The sequence below is a fragment of the Lactuca sativa genome, chromosome 6 (genome assembly GCF_002870075.4).
Source record: "Lactuca sativa cultivar Salinas chromosome 6, Lsat_Salinas_v11, whole genome shotgun sequence".
NCBI lineage: Eukaryota > Viridiplantae > Streptophyta > Magnoliopsida > Asterales > Asteraceae > Lactuca > Lactuca sativa.
The window spans coordinates 82,142,468-82,160,977 of record NC_056628.2 but is presented as its reverse complement, the minus strand read 5'-3'; the positions used below and the strand labels follow the sequence as shown (position 1 = coordinate 82,160,977).

General features: G+C 33.5%; 1 protein-coding gene across 2 annotated transcripts in view; it reads right to left on the bottom strand.

Moving 5' to 3' along the window:
* Positions 1 to 1,553: 1,553 nt before the first annotated feature.
* The window catches only part of LOC111891238 (uncharacterized), a 62,431-nt gene continuing 45,474 nt past the window's right edge, over positions 1,554 to 18,510 (bottom strand). For both annotated transcript variants that reach the window (XM_023887307.3, XM_052764665.1), the window contains 9 exons: positions 3,444 to 3,506; positions 3,307 to 3,366; positions 3,059 to 3,220; positions 2,750 to 2,823; positions 2,577 to 2,670; positions 2,262 to 2,398; positions 2,078 to 2,158; positions 1,886 to 1,991; positions 1,554 to 1,807 (listed from right to left, as the gene is read on the bottom strand). In XM_023887307.3, coding sequence (XP_023743075.1) covers positions 1,736 to 1,807; positions 1,886 to 1,991; positions 2,078 to 2,158; positions 2,262 to 2,398; positions 2,577 to 2,670; positions 2,750 to 2,823; positions 3,059 to 3,220; positions 3,307 to 3,366; positions 3,444 to 3,506 — 849 coding nt within the window. In that variant the 3' untranslated portion in view covers positions 1,554 to 1,735. The remainder of the gene's footprint in view (positions 1,808 to 1,885; positions 1,992 to 2,077; positions 2,159 to 2,261; positions 2,399 to 2,576; positions 2,671 to 2,749; positions 2,824 to 3,058; positions 3,221 to 3,306; positions 3,367 to 3,443; positions 3,507 to 18,510) is intronic.

Here is an 18,510-nt window from a genome sequence, read left to right as displayed (position 1 = left end):
GCATCCCCTGGCTGGGGTCGTGCTGCCAGGTCAGCATCAATTTTTTTATATTAGTTATGTTACTATATTTAAAATGTCTCAGAAATCCGTATTTTGATAAAAATACCCGGTTTTGTGATCCATTTATAGACCCGGTTTTATGGTAGTTTATGACAGGTAATACGGCCGTTTTTGGACAGGAAGTTATTTATATATAACTACCATATGGAAGTTTTATGACAGAAAGTTAGTTTTCTGTTATATATGATCAATTTCGTATTCTCTTTTTGGTACAGATTCATAACATCTTCTTCATTCTATATTCTAGAAAAATAGTGAGTTTCATCCGATTAGAGATTTTGAGTGTACCCTCGAAATGTTTTAATCTGAAAGTGTTTCACAACTCTCACTGATCGAAGTTTATCTATACCCTGAATTTCTAACATGGGGGTATACGTATCTATATTGTCCGACGCATATGCATTCATTAGGGTTGATTAAAGAAATTTTATGATCGTGCGATCGTGGTGGAGCCAACCCTGGTAGGTCCCGAAACACATCTATAAATGACTACAAAACCTGCTCCAAATATAACCCCTGCTTATTTACTAACATTGACAATCTTGGTATAGCTCAACCCCTTGATGACAAGCATTGTTGCAAGGGTGTTGTGCCCTATTTACCTGCCAAAATACCCTGAAGATGGACATCAACTCCTTGGTACTTAATCCTCATCCAAGCCTGGTCCCAATTATGAGTAACGTCTCCTGGAGATTTCAACCATTCCATACACATAATTAAATCAATATCAACCGTATTAAAAACTAGAGCGTTCACCGAAAACAAACAGCCCCTACATGAATGGGAAGGTTCAGACACCTTTGATTGATAAACACCATTTGATCGTCTCCAAGCTTGATGTTAATTCCACGAAAAAAAACATGGATTACAAACTCAAAGCAATGATCAATTGTTGAGATAAGAAATTATGTGTAGCCCCACTATCTACCATTATCACTAATGGAATATCTGCAATTTCTCCACTGAATTTCACTATCCCTCCTGATAACTCGAGAACATTACCAGATAGTTAATTACGCTAAACGGATATGGAGATTAGGAGGAGTAGCATTTATTTTGAAGCATAGAGGCGCCTTCTGAATCCAGGCTTGAGGAATATCGAAACCATGAAATTCGGGAAGTTTTAGGTGAGGGTAACTCAGCTTGTTGATCTGGCTTCAATGGAATCCCAACCCAGACTCGTCTACGATTGAACCACCCATTGGAGCCAATTACAATGAGTAAAATTCTAGACACCTGGTACAGTGCATCTGTGCATACCATATCCCGCCTTATTTATAGAAATAAGACTGTAGTACTCTTGGTGTTTTTCCATTAGTACTTAGCACATGAGCATTCGTATCACTGACTTTTTCTTGGGGATGATTAATCATGAAGAAAGTTGAGTAAAAAATAAAGCCATCAATATAACCACATAACTAGAGTTGCGATTTTCAGACTCTAAGTATGTTGGAATCAGCACTCAACTTCTAGAATCATAAAAAACAAACTAATTATGCAACTTCGGGTTGTTTATAATAAATTCAAAATACATGATATACAACCAATTCAAGTTTCACAACAATATGATATATGTCAACATAATAAGCACGACCAATGAAACGCCCATATATATTTGGTTTTTGCATGCAAGAAGTTATTAAAGTTGGTCTTTCCACAAGGATACATGCATTTTTCAATAAGCTGAAATAATAGCCTTGTAAGGATCTCCAAATGTGGCAACGTTTCCCGGCCTTGAGAACACAACCTTCAATCAACAATAAAACACAAAGTATTGTCATTTTCTTTACTTTATAAGGATGTTAGCTGCAATAATAATAGGTACCTGGTAGTTCCCAATTGTCTTGGTCTTAAAGGCAGCAGCTGCATAATCAAAATAGCACTCGAATGTACGGATGAATTCTTGGTTGAAGCCCAACGCAAGTATTTTGCTAGGAGTTACATAAATAAATAACCATCACCTGAGTCTTGAATGAGAATGTACACCAGTTGATAAAAGGATAATTTTTTTCTTTACCTTTGGTTTTGCATTAAGTTTTTCCTCCAGTGTCTGAGTGTTTGATAATAATGTGCTCCTATGTTTTCCACATGCTCCACACTGCAAGTCATTAAGCATTTGATGAGATTCCAGACAAGTAAAAAAGTTACAAAGAATTATTTTACATGCAGCATGGTGATCTCGCGATGATTTTAGCACATACCAAAGTCTAGATGATGCAGCCATAGCTGATGTTAATCTAGTAAGTGAAGGTATGCATAGTCCAGGAAATATGTATTCTTTAATGAACCCTGGGCTCCTTTGGTAATCATCATATCTTCCGTCTGGCACTGAAGTGAACTAATATATTCCAAGGATTGTAATTGTAAATTAATAATATGCTTTAAATTGCTCATTTTTGTCAAGTTCTAACTATATATTCATAGAAGTATACACTTTCTCTTTCTAATTACTTTATTATCTTATAGAATCACATTAGTTTCCTCCCACTAAGGAGAGAACTGAGTCCAGAAGATACCTGCAGGACTAAAATCCCATCCTCTGCCAATACTGAGTCACAGCATCCAAAAAACTTTTCATGATATTTATGTCCGACATGTTCTATCATTTCACTGAAAATACACACGCAGTTTCTTAGACAACCATTTATGTTCCAATACAATCATAGAGACGAGATTTGATCAAACTCACCAGGATATAATTCTATCATATTTGGCAGTGTCAGGCAATTGCCTGTAGTCACATAGTAGAAATTTGATTTGGTCCTGAACAATGAACTGGATTTATTAGAAACTCGAAAAATGAAGAAAAAGAAACTTGATCAACGTTAAAAATTAAGTCTATTAAGGAACTTGTAGAAGGAAGATGGTGAAACTCAAAGCTTTGTAGGAGATCAAGGAAACAAAATTCTAGATTACAGAATATATATGATGGTGATTTTCACTTTTAAATTAAATCTTCTATATCTTTTGCTTTCGGTATTTCTTAAAAGCCACTTACCTCTAGGCCAGCTTCCTTCACTTTAGTTTCTGCGTATTTGAGTTGCTCTTCAGAAAGGGTGATGCCTGTGTATTTACATCCAGTTTGTTTCACTATTTCAATAGCGAAACTTCCCCAACCAAATCCTATCTCAAGAACGTGGTGGTACTTATCAACTCTTGCCTAGACACATTTTATAGGAAAAAATCAGTTGTTTCCAATAGATCATTTTCTTTAAGATAACGACAACATGATGCGTAAGAACTTACCTTTTGAATTAACGAAGATACTTTTCTCATTTGTGCGGCTTTGAAGTCTTCATCTTCACTCTAGTGAATGTTCCATGACAAATGAGTACACGCTAATTAAAGAACAATGAAACTGAAAACTAATTTGAAATACTAACCTTGAATAATGCACATGAGTATGACATAGTCTCGTCAAGGAATAGGGAAAAAAACTCGTTACTCTACAGGCAAACAAGATGAATATCACGATAACAGAATTAGAACTAATAGAGATGGTAAGTTACGTACTTATATTCTATGAAATAATTTTACAGCTACAAAAAGTTATTCAAAATAATGAAATTTCATGGACAACATGACTATGAAAAGGAACTTTGCAACAACCACTAGGACACTTGCATCAACACACAAAATAACAACCACATTAAGAACATAGAAATGTGTTAACTGAATTAATCAATGTTAGGTTCTATTTCACTGTCCCGGAAAAATGTTATTTTTGATCTTCTAGCATCATATATTTTGGCAAAACAATGTCAATGGTGGATAGTGTCGCATCTGAGTTTATCTGAATTATTATGTCTTTGTATTATACTATACTTTTTTTTCTCAAACACCAACCATATTGCTAGACTAATTAAAGCTAGCAACAAAACAACAAAAGACCAACTGCAAGTTGGAGGCTACTGTAAAAGGCAGGCATCCACACCCGATTAAACCCGCTCAACATACTTTTTACACGTACTAGTGATCCACACCAAGGTAATAGTTTAAACATCAAATACGGTCTCAATACATGGCACATATCCTACTATGAAACCTCCTAATGAACACAACCTAACCAACATAAACAATGCTTCTAGGTAGAAACTATTTTCACTAAATCTGCCATAAACTCAGCTATGGACGCACAATGGTCTATTGGTCTTTAATTTTAATATCAACCCATTGTTGGATTAGGTGTCTAAGTCTGTAACTATAATTGATATGTACTTGATTTGATAGTACCATGGTCCTTTTGGGTTGCCTTCACTCATTCAACTTGACAGGATGACTAGTTGAGAGAGTGTAGGATTTATTATTTTAAATAATAAATTGGTACTTCAAATGATTTTATTAATATATTATTTGGAAATCATATTATTAATTAGTAATTAATTAGAAATTAATTTGATATTAATTTTGGGATTAAAGGAACTGAATAATAATGGAGGAGTTGTCTTGCAAATCATTGTCCGTTGTGAAACTAGGCTATTGGACTCCTTATGATGGAGTGGACAAAAATTATAGGAGGTCATATAATATTTTCATCAAAGGCCTCATAATGAGGAATCCATGGGCTACTTAAGCCTTAAGCAGAAAATTAGGGTTTCCACCTGAAAACCCTAGCAACCCTCAGCTATATAACACCCCCCCCCCCCCCCCCCCCAAGCATGAGAATTTCGGCCTATGCATATGATTACAAGCCCTAGCCGATTTTCTTTGTGTCTACTCTCATCCTCTTGCATTGGGTGTTTGTGAGCCATTAGAGGTGCAACATTTTGGGCACTAAGCTTTCAAGGTCAAGATCAACAAAGGTGTTCTTATTATTACTACATAACAAGCAAGGTAATTTCAAAACCCTAATTTATATATGAATTTCGAATTATATATGCTAGATCTAAGGTTATTGCTTTGGTGTTCAAATTTGCATGTTTAATTAGTGAAAAACTTAGATCCAAAGCAATGAGGGTTGCATGATCACATAAGATTTTAGATATGATCATAACCCATCAGTGGTATCAAATACTATGATGTTTTTCAATTGAATTAATGCAATTGTATATTATCCAAAGTAGAAGAAAATCGATTTTTGTTGTCTTAAGCTGCAACTCGATGAGTTCAATGTGAAACTCGACGAGTTCAGTGTCCAACTCAACGAGTTGATTAATCAGTTGCCTAATTTTTTGATTTTCAGATCAGGTTTTGAATAGGATAATTACCATAATTCATTTTTAATGCCTAAAACTGAATTTTTTGAATGGTAACATGATATCCTTATCAAAATTGAAGGATTTGGTTAAAGTTGGATAATGATAAGATTATTTTTATTTTTAAAATTTAACCTAGTGTTTTGAAAAGTTTCAAAGACACATCCTTTGGTTTTAAAATTTAAATCTAATTAAATAGTTTTAATTTTGAAATATTCAATTTTATAACCCTATTATTTTGGAATAGTTTAAAAATACACCCTCATGGAGTTTATTAATAAATTAATTAAGTGTTTAGTTAAAAGACAATTAATAAATCTATAAAATGGTTTAAATTTAATAAAATTAAAAGTTTAATTTATTAAAGGATTAGACCCTAGTATTTTAAATGTTTAAAATACACACTTATACTATTATAAAATTAAAAGTTCAAATTTATATATATATATATATATATATATATATATATATATATATATATATATATATATATATATATATATATAAAAGAAAAGTTAGTCTTATTATTAGTAAGCCTTATTCACGAAGCTAGTCTATAAGGGTTGTTTAAGAAAGCGGCATATAAGATGATTGTTATTGGGTATCCATTCTTACCCACCGCACTCTTAACTAGTGGGGGGTCGTTATCCGAACGGGTAGGATTGGACATTAAACTCTCATTAAAAGTATAATGAATTATAAAAGTAACTAAACGATTTTCTAAAATTCCCAATCTTAGTTACTTTAGGAAAATGTGAATTTGATGCTAACCCACGAAATTGCACATTGCACTTTATTGGTCGTTAGTGGAGCATGTGTGGTTAACTGACACACTAATATGGGACTAATATTGTTGGAAATGGGTTTCTCCTAAATTATCATTGATTAATAGAGCGTGTGTGGTTAACTAGCACATTGATTAGGTGATAAATGACATCGAGAGTACCAAACTAATTTGCATGGTTATTCACACCTTGTTTGTGATCCTCGGTATCTCAGTCACAAACTTGAAGGGCATAATCGAGATTAAACATGTCATTGAAAAGTTCAATTAATCTCAGAGGATCTAGGAATTTCATCAAAAACCTGATCCGTTTAAAATTTTGTTTTCATGGTGGAAGTGGTAAATCGCCATTTACCTACCTTCAAATAATTTACAATTGGATTATGGCATCCCTTTTCTAAATTGTGAATTATTGTGTTGGGTCCTAGCCTTGATATTTCATTTAGGTGTTATATTAAGGATTAAGTCAACTAACTTGAATTTTCTCCCTTGTAGATGTCTAGTTCTGACAATCATGGTTTTCCTCAATCCTTTGGAAAAGGCTTTCTTTTTGAAGATGATCTTCCACATGTCGATCAAGGTGAAAGATCATGCCCTTCCTTGTGTATTGGTGGAACTAGAAATCATACTTCTCTTCCTCCACCTCCTCCATTGATTCTCACTGACCCACGTTTTCGTTGACTTGAAAAGTTCAAGGTCTCTCAAGCCCTATTAGCATGCAAACACCGAGATGGAAACTCTGTGTGTACACATGTTCTAAACATGAAGTCGCACATTGACTAAACATGAAGTCGCACATTGACTAACTGGGAATGTTGTGTGTCATTTTCCCAAGGAAGCTAGCTATTGACATGGTTCCTCAATCGCTTCCTGAGTCATATAGTCAGTTCGTTAAGGACTACTATATGACAGACCACGACATGAACCTTATTGATCTGACATATTTACTAATTGTTGCTGAAGCAGCAATGCTTTGGCACACTGGTCAAGCAAATTTGTTTGGAAGAGCTATCTCTCAAATTTCCATGGACGTAGGCAATCATAACAATGATAGTCCAGAAATGATTTCTTCTCCTAAGGTAGAGAAATTGGCCAAGGTTAAAAAGTTTGACCATAAGTTAAAGGCCGATGTTGAGATAGTTTCAGATGTCACTCCTAAAGAGTCCATCTCTCTCTATTGCCGATTGAAGGAGCATTGGAAGCAAATCTGCCCAGACTACCTGAGAGATCTCAGAGATGGTAAAGTCAAATTGTATGACTCCAGGTACATCCACTATCTAACTCTATTAAGTTCGTGTTTATATATTCTTCTTACATGATGTGATAATCACATTTTGATATTTTGTAGGATCGAAGAGAAAGAAGGAAGCTTAAAAGAGGAGTAAGCTGAGTCTGATCATTAGAAATGGATTTCGGTTGCATGGTTTGATGATCAGATTTTTGAACTGCTGCTTAGGAGTTATGATAGATTGCTTAGGAGTATTTAGAAACATAGTTTTCATATGTATTTGCATTGTATATGTGAGTCAAGTGAAGGACTAAAGGGTCTAGTACACATTGATGTGAACTAGTCAGATCCACCACAAAGGATGATAAAGTCTATTCGTCATGATTTACTATTGGTTCAGTAAATATGGTTATGCATACAAGATTAAGTGTGATTCTGATACCTTGAAAAGTTTCAAAGTATAGTTGAACGAATAAAAGAATCCATTAGGCAGAAAGATAAAAGTTTCTCCAATCTAAAAGGAAAGGAGAGTACTTTAGTATCATCTTTTATGATGATCTTAATGATTTAGAAACCATGTCACAATTGATCCTCCAAGGACATCTTAGTGCATTTATATGACTAAGAAGAGGAATCAAGTATTGTTGAAATGTTAAAATCAAGAAGATGAATCATATTTCGTTTCAAAATCAAGTTTTAGAGTTATACTCTAGTTACTCCAAGTTGTACCTTGAGTAACATATTCTAAGTAGGTTTATAACGCCTCATGAAATGTGGAGTATAAAATTTTCCTTACTCTTGCACATTTGAAATTGGTAGTTGTGATGTTTTGGTTAAAACAAAAACCAACTATGACCAATTACATGAAGTGTTTTATTGATAAAAACCCACACTAACTCTTGAATATTTGTTTGTTGAGGGATCTGTTGGAATAGTGTCTAAGCCCGTAACTGTATTTGGTATGTACTTGACCCGGTTGTGCATGGTCCTTTTGGGTTGCCTTCACCAAAGCAACTTGACAAGGTAATTTAAGGAGAAAGAGGGAGTATTATGATTTATTAATATATTATAAGAATAATATACTAAAGGAGAAATCATATTTATTTAATTAGTATTAGTCATAAATTAATTAGGAATTAATTTGGTGGCTAAAAGAGATTAATTAAATAAAGGGGTATAAACTGTCAAATGTATGATAGTTGGTTTTTGGGCTAAGGAAGCCTTATGGATTAAAAGGGTAACAAAATTATGATAGGTATCCATCATATTTTCGTCCAAGGCCTTATTCCAGAAGGCTCCTTCGGTTGCTTGGTGGTTAAGCTGTCCATTAGGGTTTAGACTGAAACCCTAGTAGCCTGTAAGTATAAATAAGACCCCTAGGCTAGAGGAATCGGCTACACATGCTTCTAAGAGAACCCTAGGGCCGATTTCCAGCAACTCTCAACCCCTCTCATATTACCTTCTTGCTTGTGGGGTTTGTGAACCATTAGAGGAGTTACAATTGTGACTCTAAGCTCAAGATCAAGAAGATTACATGGATTTCAAGCTACTTGGAAGAGCTAAACACTTAGATCTATTTTCATCATGATAATTTCGAACTATATATGTTAGATCTAGGTTTTCAAGTCGTGGAATCAAAGCATGCACAATAGAGAAACCTAGATCCAAGCTTTAGGGTTGTATGAGCACATAGGATTGTTTCTTATACCTAAAAACCATCAGGATGTTCCTTAACGAAAGAATCTTATATGTCAAGAAGTTAGTAGGAGTCTAGTTGATCTTGAAAAGTTTCAGGAGACAATCAAGAAAAAACGTATTAGTTATCACTAGCACACGGCCTGAGGTTGACAACCTATCATGTTTACACACTCTTGTTTCTATACACATTCCATTTAAGTTGACTATGCATGTGAGTTCTGTGAGTTTTCATTTGACTATATAAGGCAAAACACCTTGATCAATGAAAGTGCATTGATTAGTATGGGTAAGCTACTCAATAACTTGGAAGCACTGGTAGGCCCTTGTGCTACTAGGTGTCAAGAAATTAAGATTAAGCAAGTTCAGTCCATATGAGTTTGAATTTGTCATAAACCTTGTCTTATGATAGTGGCTAGGAATGACAAATTTGCATGGATAGAAACACATACACCATAAAATCTAAGTGTCAACTCTACTTCGTGAAAATGATTGTGAGGAAACGCTTTCACTGGTAGATTTTAGAGGATTGATTAATATCATTATGGTTAGCAATTATGGTAATTGCTTTCTCAAATTCGAGTATTATTACGGCATCCCTCTTCATAATTCGAATTGTGAGAAATGGAAAATAGTTTGAACATTCGAACTTATTACTATAAGTTCTGAAAGGGTTTAGACACACATGTAGGCTATCTAATGAAAGGTGTAGGAGCTTGAGAAGTCTACATAAAGACTTGTCAAAGTGCCACGTATCAAAAATCTGATCTTTGGTAAGAAAGACAATAATTATTGTTTTCTAGAAGTCCGGCTGATTTCTGAGTACATGTCAAAGCTAGTGGGAGTATAATTGTTATGCTGGTAAGAACATAATTGGTATGCTAGTGGGAGCATGAATATTATGTAAGGTGTTCCAAGTTAGCAGTACCATTTATGGGAAACAAAGTTTGGAAATTGTTTCGCTATAGTAAGGCTTAAGGGAGAGGGCACTAATAGTTCATTTAAAACCTAAAAGTTTAGATTGATGTTTTAATGGAACGTAGTCATGAACATATATGAATATCATGTTGAAATACTTCAACATAGGAAATTCAATATATGAAAATATTTTAGCAAGAGACTGGTCAAATATCAGTTCTTTAAGACATTGTGAATCGAATCCCATATGCTTCAAATATAGGTTTTATTACATATGCTATAATATTCACTTGTTCTGATTTTCCAAATGTCCCGGGCATTTAGAGGGAAAAAGGACTTGAACAAGATGTGACTAAAGTTGATAAACAACTATCAAGGACAGTCTGAAGTTTGCCAAAGATTTATTGCTTATGGATAGTTGGAAGTATGGTATTAATTTGAGTGGACCGTATTGACATGTTTTGAGTAGAGGTAATTCTTGCTCATAATTGATAGTCATATGGTAATATGGAAATGTTTCCATTATGGGAGTTGGATATTAAGAATCTATATGTAATTTAGAAACTTTAATGCAAGAAGGATGTTCAAAGGAATGTACTTTGAATGTGAGACTTCATTTCCATGGAATTGTGTTTTATAACGAATCTCCAATGGAATGCTTTGTAATATCGTCGGCAAATTCTCTATGACTTTAGTGCCTTGATATTACAAAAAGGATCATTAAATGTGAGTTTAGATTCTAACACATTCTAGTAGTGACAAGAATTTGGTATTCTTACACTTGCGATAAGGATTTAGAATTGTGAAATGAGCATCATTGAAAATGTGTTCAATTGATATGTTTCACAAAGGAAGGACCATAGATAAACATAGTGTGCGTGCTTAGAGCATGGCATGATTTTTGTTTAATTCAAGTATTTAGTTGATTAATCGAAACATTTTACAATGAATAAAGTCTGATTAGTATGGTTATTAAATAATAAGTGGTTTATTTATATTCAAAAGTTTTGAGACCATATGTAGGTTATTCTTGTGTTTCACTTCGCATGTTTTACTTCCTGAATAACTGGTTTATTCAAACATCCACAGTCGATCATACTTTTGGAAGTAAGTAGTGAATTAAGATTGTCATGAATCCGACTGTAGATTGTCTATGAGCTTAGACATAGCAAATATTTGCTGCAATGTTCATGAGTACTCTTGAAATACAGATTTAAGTATTGGATTAACCCACGCTCATAGAATTACTTCATGGATTTTATTACGAGTGATTTGAGACGATAATATCTTATATTCTTGAAACAGAGACAAATGTGTTGTTGTTTACGAGTCGGTTGCGCATTGATAATACGTAACCGCATCAGTAACTTGATGTTATAAAACGTATTGTAGTGTGTGATTTGATGAGTAAATAGTACAAGCATATGATTCAAAGTTTATCCATTCCTTTTACACTAAATGTGATAAAAGCGATACCTGTGGGCCGCCCAATGACTTAGTGATGACACCCTAAGCACTTGGCCAAGCCTAGACTGATTTTTATTTGTTTAATTAGTCCGTAGTCATAAATCGGAAATCGGGAAACAAAAAACTTGGACAGAGATAATGATTATAATCCATTTCTCATGTCTTTACGATACCTTATAGAATGGTGGAATATTTGATCCCTTATCTAAAGACACGTCATTGACTAGGTCAAAGTTCCACAACGGCTTTTGAAAGCTACGATTGCTAGTCAATTTTTGAAGTCATACTTGCAATCATAGTTATTAGACTTATCCAAGTGGAAGACTATTGGATTAGGTGTCTAAGCCCATAACTTTAATTGGTATATGTACTTGATTTGATAGTAGCATGGTCCTTTTGGGTTTCCTTCACTCATTCAACTAGACAGGATGACTAGTGGAGAGAGAGAGAGAGAGAGACAGAGAGAGAGAGAATAGGATTTATTATTTTAAATAATAAATTGGTACTCAAAATGATTTTATTAATATATTATAAGATTAATATATTATTTGGAAATCATATTATTATTTAGTAATTAATCAGAATTTAATTTGATATTAATTTTGGGATTAAAGGAACTGATTAATAATAGAAGGACTGTTTTGCAAATCATTGATAGTTGTAAAACTAGGCTATTGGACTACTTATGATGGAGTGGACGAAAGTTATAGGAGGCCCTATAAGTTTTTCGTTCAAGGCCTCATAATAAGGAGTCCATGGGCTGCTTAAGCCTTAATCTGAAAATTAGGATTTCCACCTGAAAACCCTAGCAGCCCTCAGCTATATAAACCCCCCAAGCATGAGAATTTCAAGCTATGCATATGATTACAAACCCTAGCCAATTTTCCTTGTCTCTCCTTTCATCCTCTTGCATTGGGTGTTTGTGAGCCATTAGAGGTGCAAGATTTGGTGCACTAATCTTTCAAGAGTCAAGATTAACAAAGGTGTTCTTGTTATTACTACATAACAAGCAAGGTAACTTCAAAACCCTAATTTATATATGAATTTCGAATTATATATGCTACATCTAGGGTTATTGTTTTGGTGCTCAAATTTTCATGTTCAATTAGTGAAAAACTTAGATTCAAAGTCATTAGGGTTGCATGATCACATACGATTGTAGATATGCCCATAACCCATCACCCATCACAACCTATTCTTTCATTAAAAAATATTTTCTCTCAAATCCGTATATGAAACTAGCTAAATTTATTTTTTAACCATTTATCGACAACCCAACCCAACACAACCAAATGATATACTATATGAGAGTTTTAAATATATATCAAATATATATCAATATTATAATTTGTTTATGGAAAATTAAAAGTAAAAAGATTTAATATATGGTTTTAAAACAAATGAATATATTATCTAATATTTTGTTATTAAATCTATTTAAAAAAACAAAAGAAAAAGAAAAGAAAAAGAAAAAAACTAGCCAGCCTTGTGGTGCCAAGTGTAAAAATTGAGGTCGTAAAAATGGTTAGGATGACGAATGGTTGTGAGCAAGACCATGACATGACAATTTATTGGTTTACAAATAAATTTTTTATTTTTTATTCATACCATATATAGACCATGAGAAATATGGTTTTAGCTCCACCTTTGAGGATTAGAAGAAACATTGTAGCCAAATTCCAAACTTCGACCAATCAGAGAGGAAACTAGTAGCTAGGTTGTGGCTTGTACATGGTTGTGGCTTTTATTACATATTCCAACGGACTAGAGAAACCGGTGGCCATGGCCTCCTCCGTGGATATGACTCTGAAATTTTTCCATGTCTGATTGTTCGACCCTTCCGGAACAATTCAAACCCAAATTATCCATCTATGTAAGGTCATCCTCCACATACTTAAGGACACTCATGGACAATATGTCTCATCAAAAGTGACATGTCGGCTCAAAATTATACGGGACGGTGACCAAATATGGCATCCTTTGACATTGTAACAATGACCTAAAAGTATTCTTTTCTTTGGCCCGGTATGTTTTTTCCATCTTTTACATGATAATAAGACGTGCAACCAAATACACGATGACAAACATAGTATGTTGTTTTTCCTTACCATACCTCAAATGATATCTTGCAATCGATTGTCATTTTGGAAAACGTTGAGCCAGGTAGCATAACCTTGTTGATAGCATTGGTTTGGTGTGGCATGTTGATATGAAATCTTTTTAATATAACACGAACATAACATGAGATAATGTTGAATTTTGTTTTTTAGCATTAAAACAACCCAATTAAAACATAATAAAAATGACCAGCACGAGAAAAATGGAAAAGATAAAAAAAAATAAACATTTATTTAATTTAATTCCTATAATCTTACAAAACCTGAAAAACACATGTTGATATTGTGTGAACATCATGTCCAATCTGGAACACAAAAATAATAGAATGTGTCTTTTTTACACTTGTATGACACAAACACAAATTCGAGTTTCAGTTTTGTCTGGATTTTGTTTCATGTAGTGTATTTTTATTATGTCGTGTCATGGATTGCCACCATTATATTGGCCTAAAAGCATCGACCCAACATGATGTTGAAAAGTAAACACTTTAAACTAGCATGTTTGTCTTGTTGTGGGGTATACATAACCTACTCTTGTCCCAAACAAAAAATCACTAAACAAATATCTAGCATGTGATCGATCATAAGCCGTTTAACCTTTAAGTATATTTTGTATTCCAGTATAGCCTATTGATTCCAAAATTGTCATGGTGCCTCCGAGAGATGGTGCACTAGAGCGCTCCAACAATATACATGTAAGTAGTTAAGTCATTCCTTTGATGTATAGCCTTCGAGAAGACAAGTTGGTGTTCCTTCTAGTAGGCATGATGCTCATAAGATTTCATTTAGGCTACCCTGTGGTTGCCTAAATTCCCTTGATTGCTCAATTGTATCATGTCTTTTTCATCTATGTGACCAAGTTATCATATGTGAAAGTCTATTAATTTATGAATTCAAATTCTAGGAACATAAAACTAATGTCGAACCAAATATAGTTTCCTTATTTAGCACATACGACATGGACACTTTAACCCCTTTTATAACTAGTAGTGCCCCTTTTATTGAACCTTGGTGACTCATATTGAAAAGTGTATTTGAACCCTCTTAGTCCATAATTTCTAAAGAGACCAATTTATTCTTTAGCTTGGAAGTTACCTTACCTCTATGAGAGTCAAGACCCTATCACCTAATGCCAATCACGTTAAAAGACTTGTCATTCCTTATCATCACACTACCGATTTCAACTTATTAATAGGTTTTAGACTCTTCCATGTTCAAACACATATGAAAAGAGCACCCTTAAGGTTACCTTCCAAACTTATATTCTACCACCATAAGAACCAATAATTTTTCTAATCTCGTATCATTATTTGCAACGTATATATTATATATGTTTCCTTGATTTTTTTGGGACATCCATTTTTGAATACTTAATATCTCCATACTTGTGGAAATCATGTCATATGTGGAGCTTTTTATTCTAAGAACTTGACCTTCCTCTTATTTATTTTCCTTTTCCACTTGAGATTGATCCTCATTTCAGCCTTCACCATGAGAAACACTCAATCCTACTGATTGACCCTCATAAACATTATGTCATGCCTTGTATGTTAACTTATATGAGTTTAATCTTCAAGACATGGCCTCCTATATTTTGGTAACTTGATTAATCACAAACTAATTAATAATGTTTTCATACAAAAGCAATAATGAAACCAAAATTGTATTATATTTTGATATGTCATATGCTAAAATTATTGTTGCCCTTGAACTTGTCAATCACCATATGAATGACCATAATATATTGTGTATTAATATTGTTGCAAAAATTCATTAGCTATTAACTTTTACATGACTTGAAATAGTTTTGGCCCATGATTTATGAAACTACTTGATACAGTTGTAACACTTAGAAAATTTTACATTAATTTTCCTTATTTAAGATGCATGAGTAAGGTAATCCCCTTAGACTATCGTGCAATAAGCCACATGGATAGAAGACTCATTCTTGTATTCATGTGCATAGACCCCAAAATTTATGTTACATCTCATGTTATATAGCTTGGAACTCTATTATTTAGCTATGTTTTTACAAGAAACTCCCTATATTATTGATCCTCAAGAATACTCATGATTTCTTTGATGACTTTTGTCAATCACTTTATATTCTAGATTTGGAAAACACATAATCAAATGATGTTGACAATTTATAAAAGAGACAAACCAAATATAATTCAATGAAGTAGATTCGGATATTAAACTTGTTTTTTTAACCTAATTATAAAACAGAAATGCCCATAATATTGCAAAACCAAAACTCACCGGTTCTGAATGTCTCTATAGTTTTCTGTTTAAGGAAACTTACGAAAATCATAACTAAAATGTCATCCAACTCAACTCTTCACCCATTGATGATACCATTTTAACAAATATATCCATTAACACTTTGAAAATTGTCAATGTGTTTAAAAATTACCTTCCCTTAAGCTCTTATAACAATTAATTGATGTGGAAGCATATAGACAAGTGTCGTAGAATGAATTTAGCAAGAAAGATCAAACAAGATATATTATCATATAAATACTATAACATTTGTATCCTAGGTATTATTCTTTTGAAGTTCCTTGTGTTTTAAAGACTTGGATTTTGAGTTTTTGCCTCCACCGCAACGTCGCGAGTGGATTACCAGAGCGTGGTAGTGCCACATCACCACGACATGACACTTATTAAGTAGCCACAATGCGACATCACAATGCACATAAAACCCTAAGTTTCAAGATTTAGGGCATATATATAAAGGATATGGGGGCTAGGGTTTTGAGTTTCGACTACCTTTAGCCTCCATCACCCTTAGAAGAGCCCCCATCCAGATGTTGACCAAAATGGAAAATTTGTAATTTATGAGAATTCTATAAGTTTATGAAGTTATGACTTCATGAAAATGGAAACAATAAGTTTAATTCACTAAGATGTGATATGATAAATACGTTCAAGAAAAGAAATAGCTGAGAGGATGTAGTTTAGGAAAATGGCTAAAATAGGAAATTTTATGCTTTTTGGGCCAACTTTGTGATTTAACAAATTAACACCCGTATTAAGTCAGTAAGAAATGACTTAAAAGATTTCTAGAACGTATCTCCACCTTCGAGTGTATATAAAGATATAGATAATGGGTTTGAAATGAAGAAGTTATACGTGTTATAAGTTGGAAGAAAAACCATCCCAAGCTGGAATGGAATCAAAGGTTGCTAATCTATAGCCACCATGGCACGGCAAGGTGCTTGCCATGACATGATGAGAGAGAACGGTAATTTAGAGAAAGTACATCTTTGTAAGTAGAAGGAAAGGTACTTTGCACCACTGCATGGTATATTGGTACCACGACATGGTGGAAAAAGTAACATGTTATGGGAGATTGGCACTGCGACTCGACCAGAGACTTGACCACAACCTAATAGTACACCTCACAGTATGGTAGACATTCCACCATCAACTAATAGCATGCCTCATGGCACGGTCAACATCCCAACACGATATTGTTAAACAATCAAAACACGGGTTTTAAACCTGTTAAGGCTTCATTTCGAACCAAAAAAAACACCTCATATTTGGGGGGAGCAGATAACGGGCGATTTTGAGGTTGAGAAAAAGATTGGATAAGCTACAGATAGAGCCTAACAGGGGCTTAACATCCTTACACTCCTAAGGTAATGATTTCTCTATTTTCTTAAGCTTTGAGCTTTAATAGTGAATGTGCTACATTAGGGAGAATGCTTGGTTTATTCAACCTATAGCATGTATATGATGCTATTAAGGGTGTTTAGGAGTTTTGATCAAGCCTTGTCGGTAATTTCCATGGTGAAATCAACCTATTGATAGTTAGTTTTTGAAAACCCTAACTAGTGGTAATTTCAAATTGATGTCTTAGAAATAAGTGTAATGAATTATGTAGTATGGGATGCTAAATTAACCTTTTGTATTGGATTGAGAAATAGAAAGTGAAAAGACAGAATGTTGATCCGTTAAATGACCATTTTGACATAAGAATTTCATTATGCTCTTAATAGGATAAAACAAGTTTTAAGGAACTTGAAATTTTGTATGACTATGCCTTGAGCAAGAACATGGGTCATGATGCATCGATTAAAGATTGGGATCTAAACGGTAGTTAGTCTTCACTAACTAGCATGGTGAATTATATATATATATATATATATATATATATATATATATATATATATATATATATATATATATGTTTTACCTTGAGGCACTAAGTGAATGCCCTCAAGTTACTAGATGAAAATAGACTAAGAATATAAATTTCAAAGCATGTAGTTGGGCATATACATACATTTAGAGTGTATATGAGGTATACGTTTAGAAAATGTATTAGAGCATGTATATATACCTAGAGAATGTATGGTTAGATGAGAAGGGTATTTGTTAAATACTTGAGAGATGGTAGAAAGAGTTAGAATATGATTATATTCATTGTAATCATATAATGAATATGTATGTATGTATAGATGTAATGGTGTTGTATAGAATACTTAAGAGATGTTAGAAGAAGATAAAGATTAAGTAATTAATGATTTGAGTACTAGATGAGTAGTAGAAGATCTCTTGATGAGATAAAGACATGGAACGTCCATCGAACATATGTTATGTGATGAGTCACATAAAAGTGTTAGAGATAAATAGAAAGATAATTCATTTAGGAATGAGATATATATTCATTCGGGAATAAGAGAATGGTTCCTTCGGGAATAAAGTGTAAGATTCCTCTGGAATGATATATATATATATATATATATATATATATATATATATATATATATATATATATATATATATATATATTCCTACTGGAATAAGAGCATGGTCCCTTTTGGGATGTAGATAAACAATTCTTACAATAATGAGATTGTATATGGTTAGAGAAGATAGATGAAAGGTTCCATGAGTGGAACAAGGTAAGAAAGTTCTTTTGAGAATTTGGATATAATTTGTGAGGGATTAAAAGTAAAGAATCTAACGGATTCAAGAGAAGAATAATGTCAAGGGATCGTGAGGAATCAAGATGAGGGGATTATGTTCAGATGG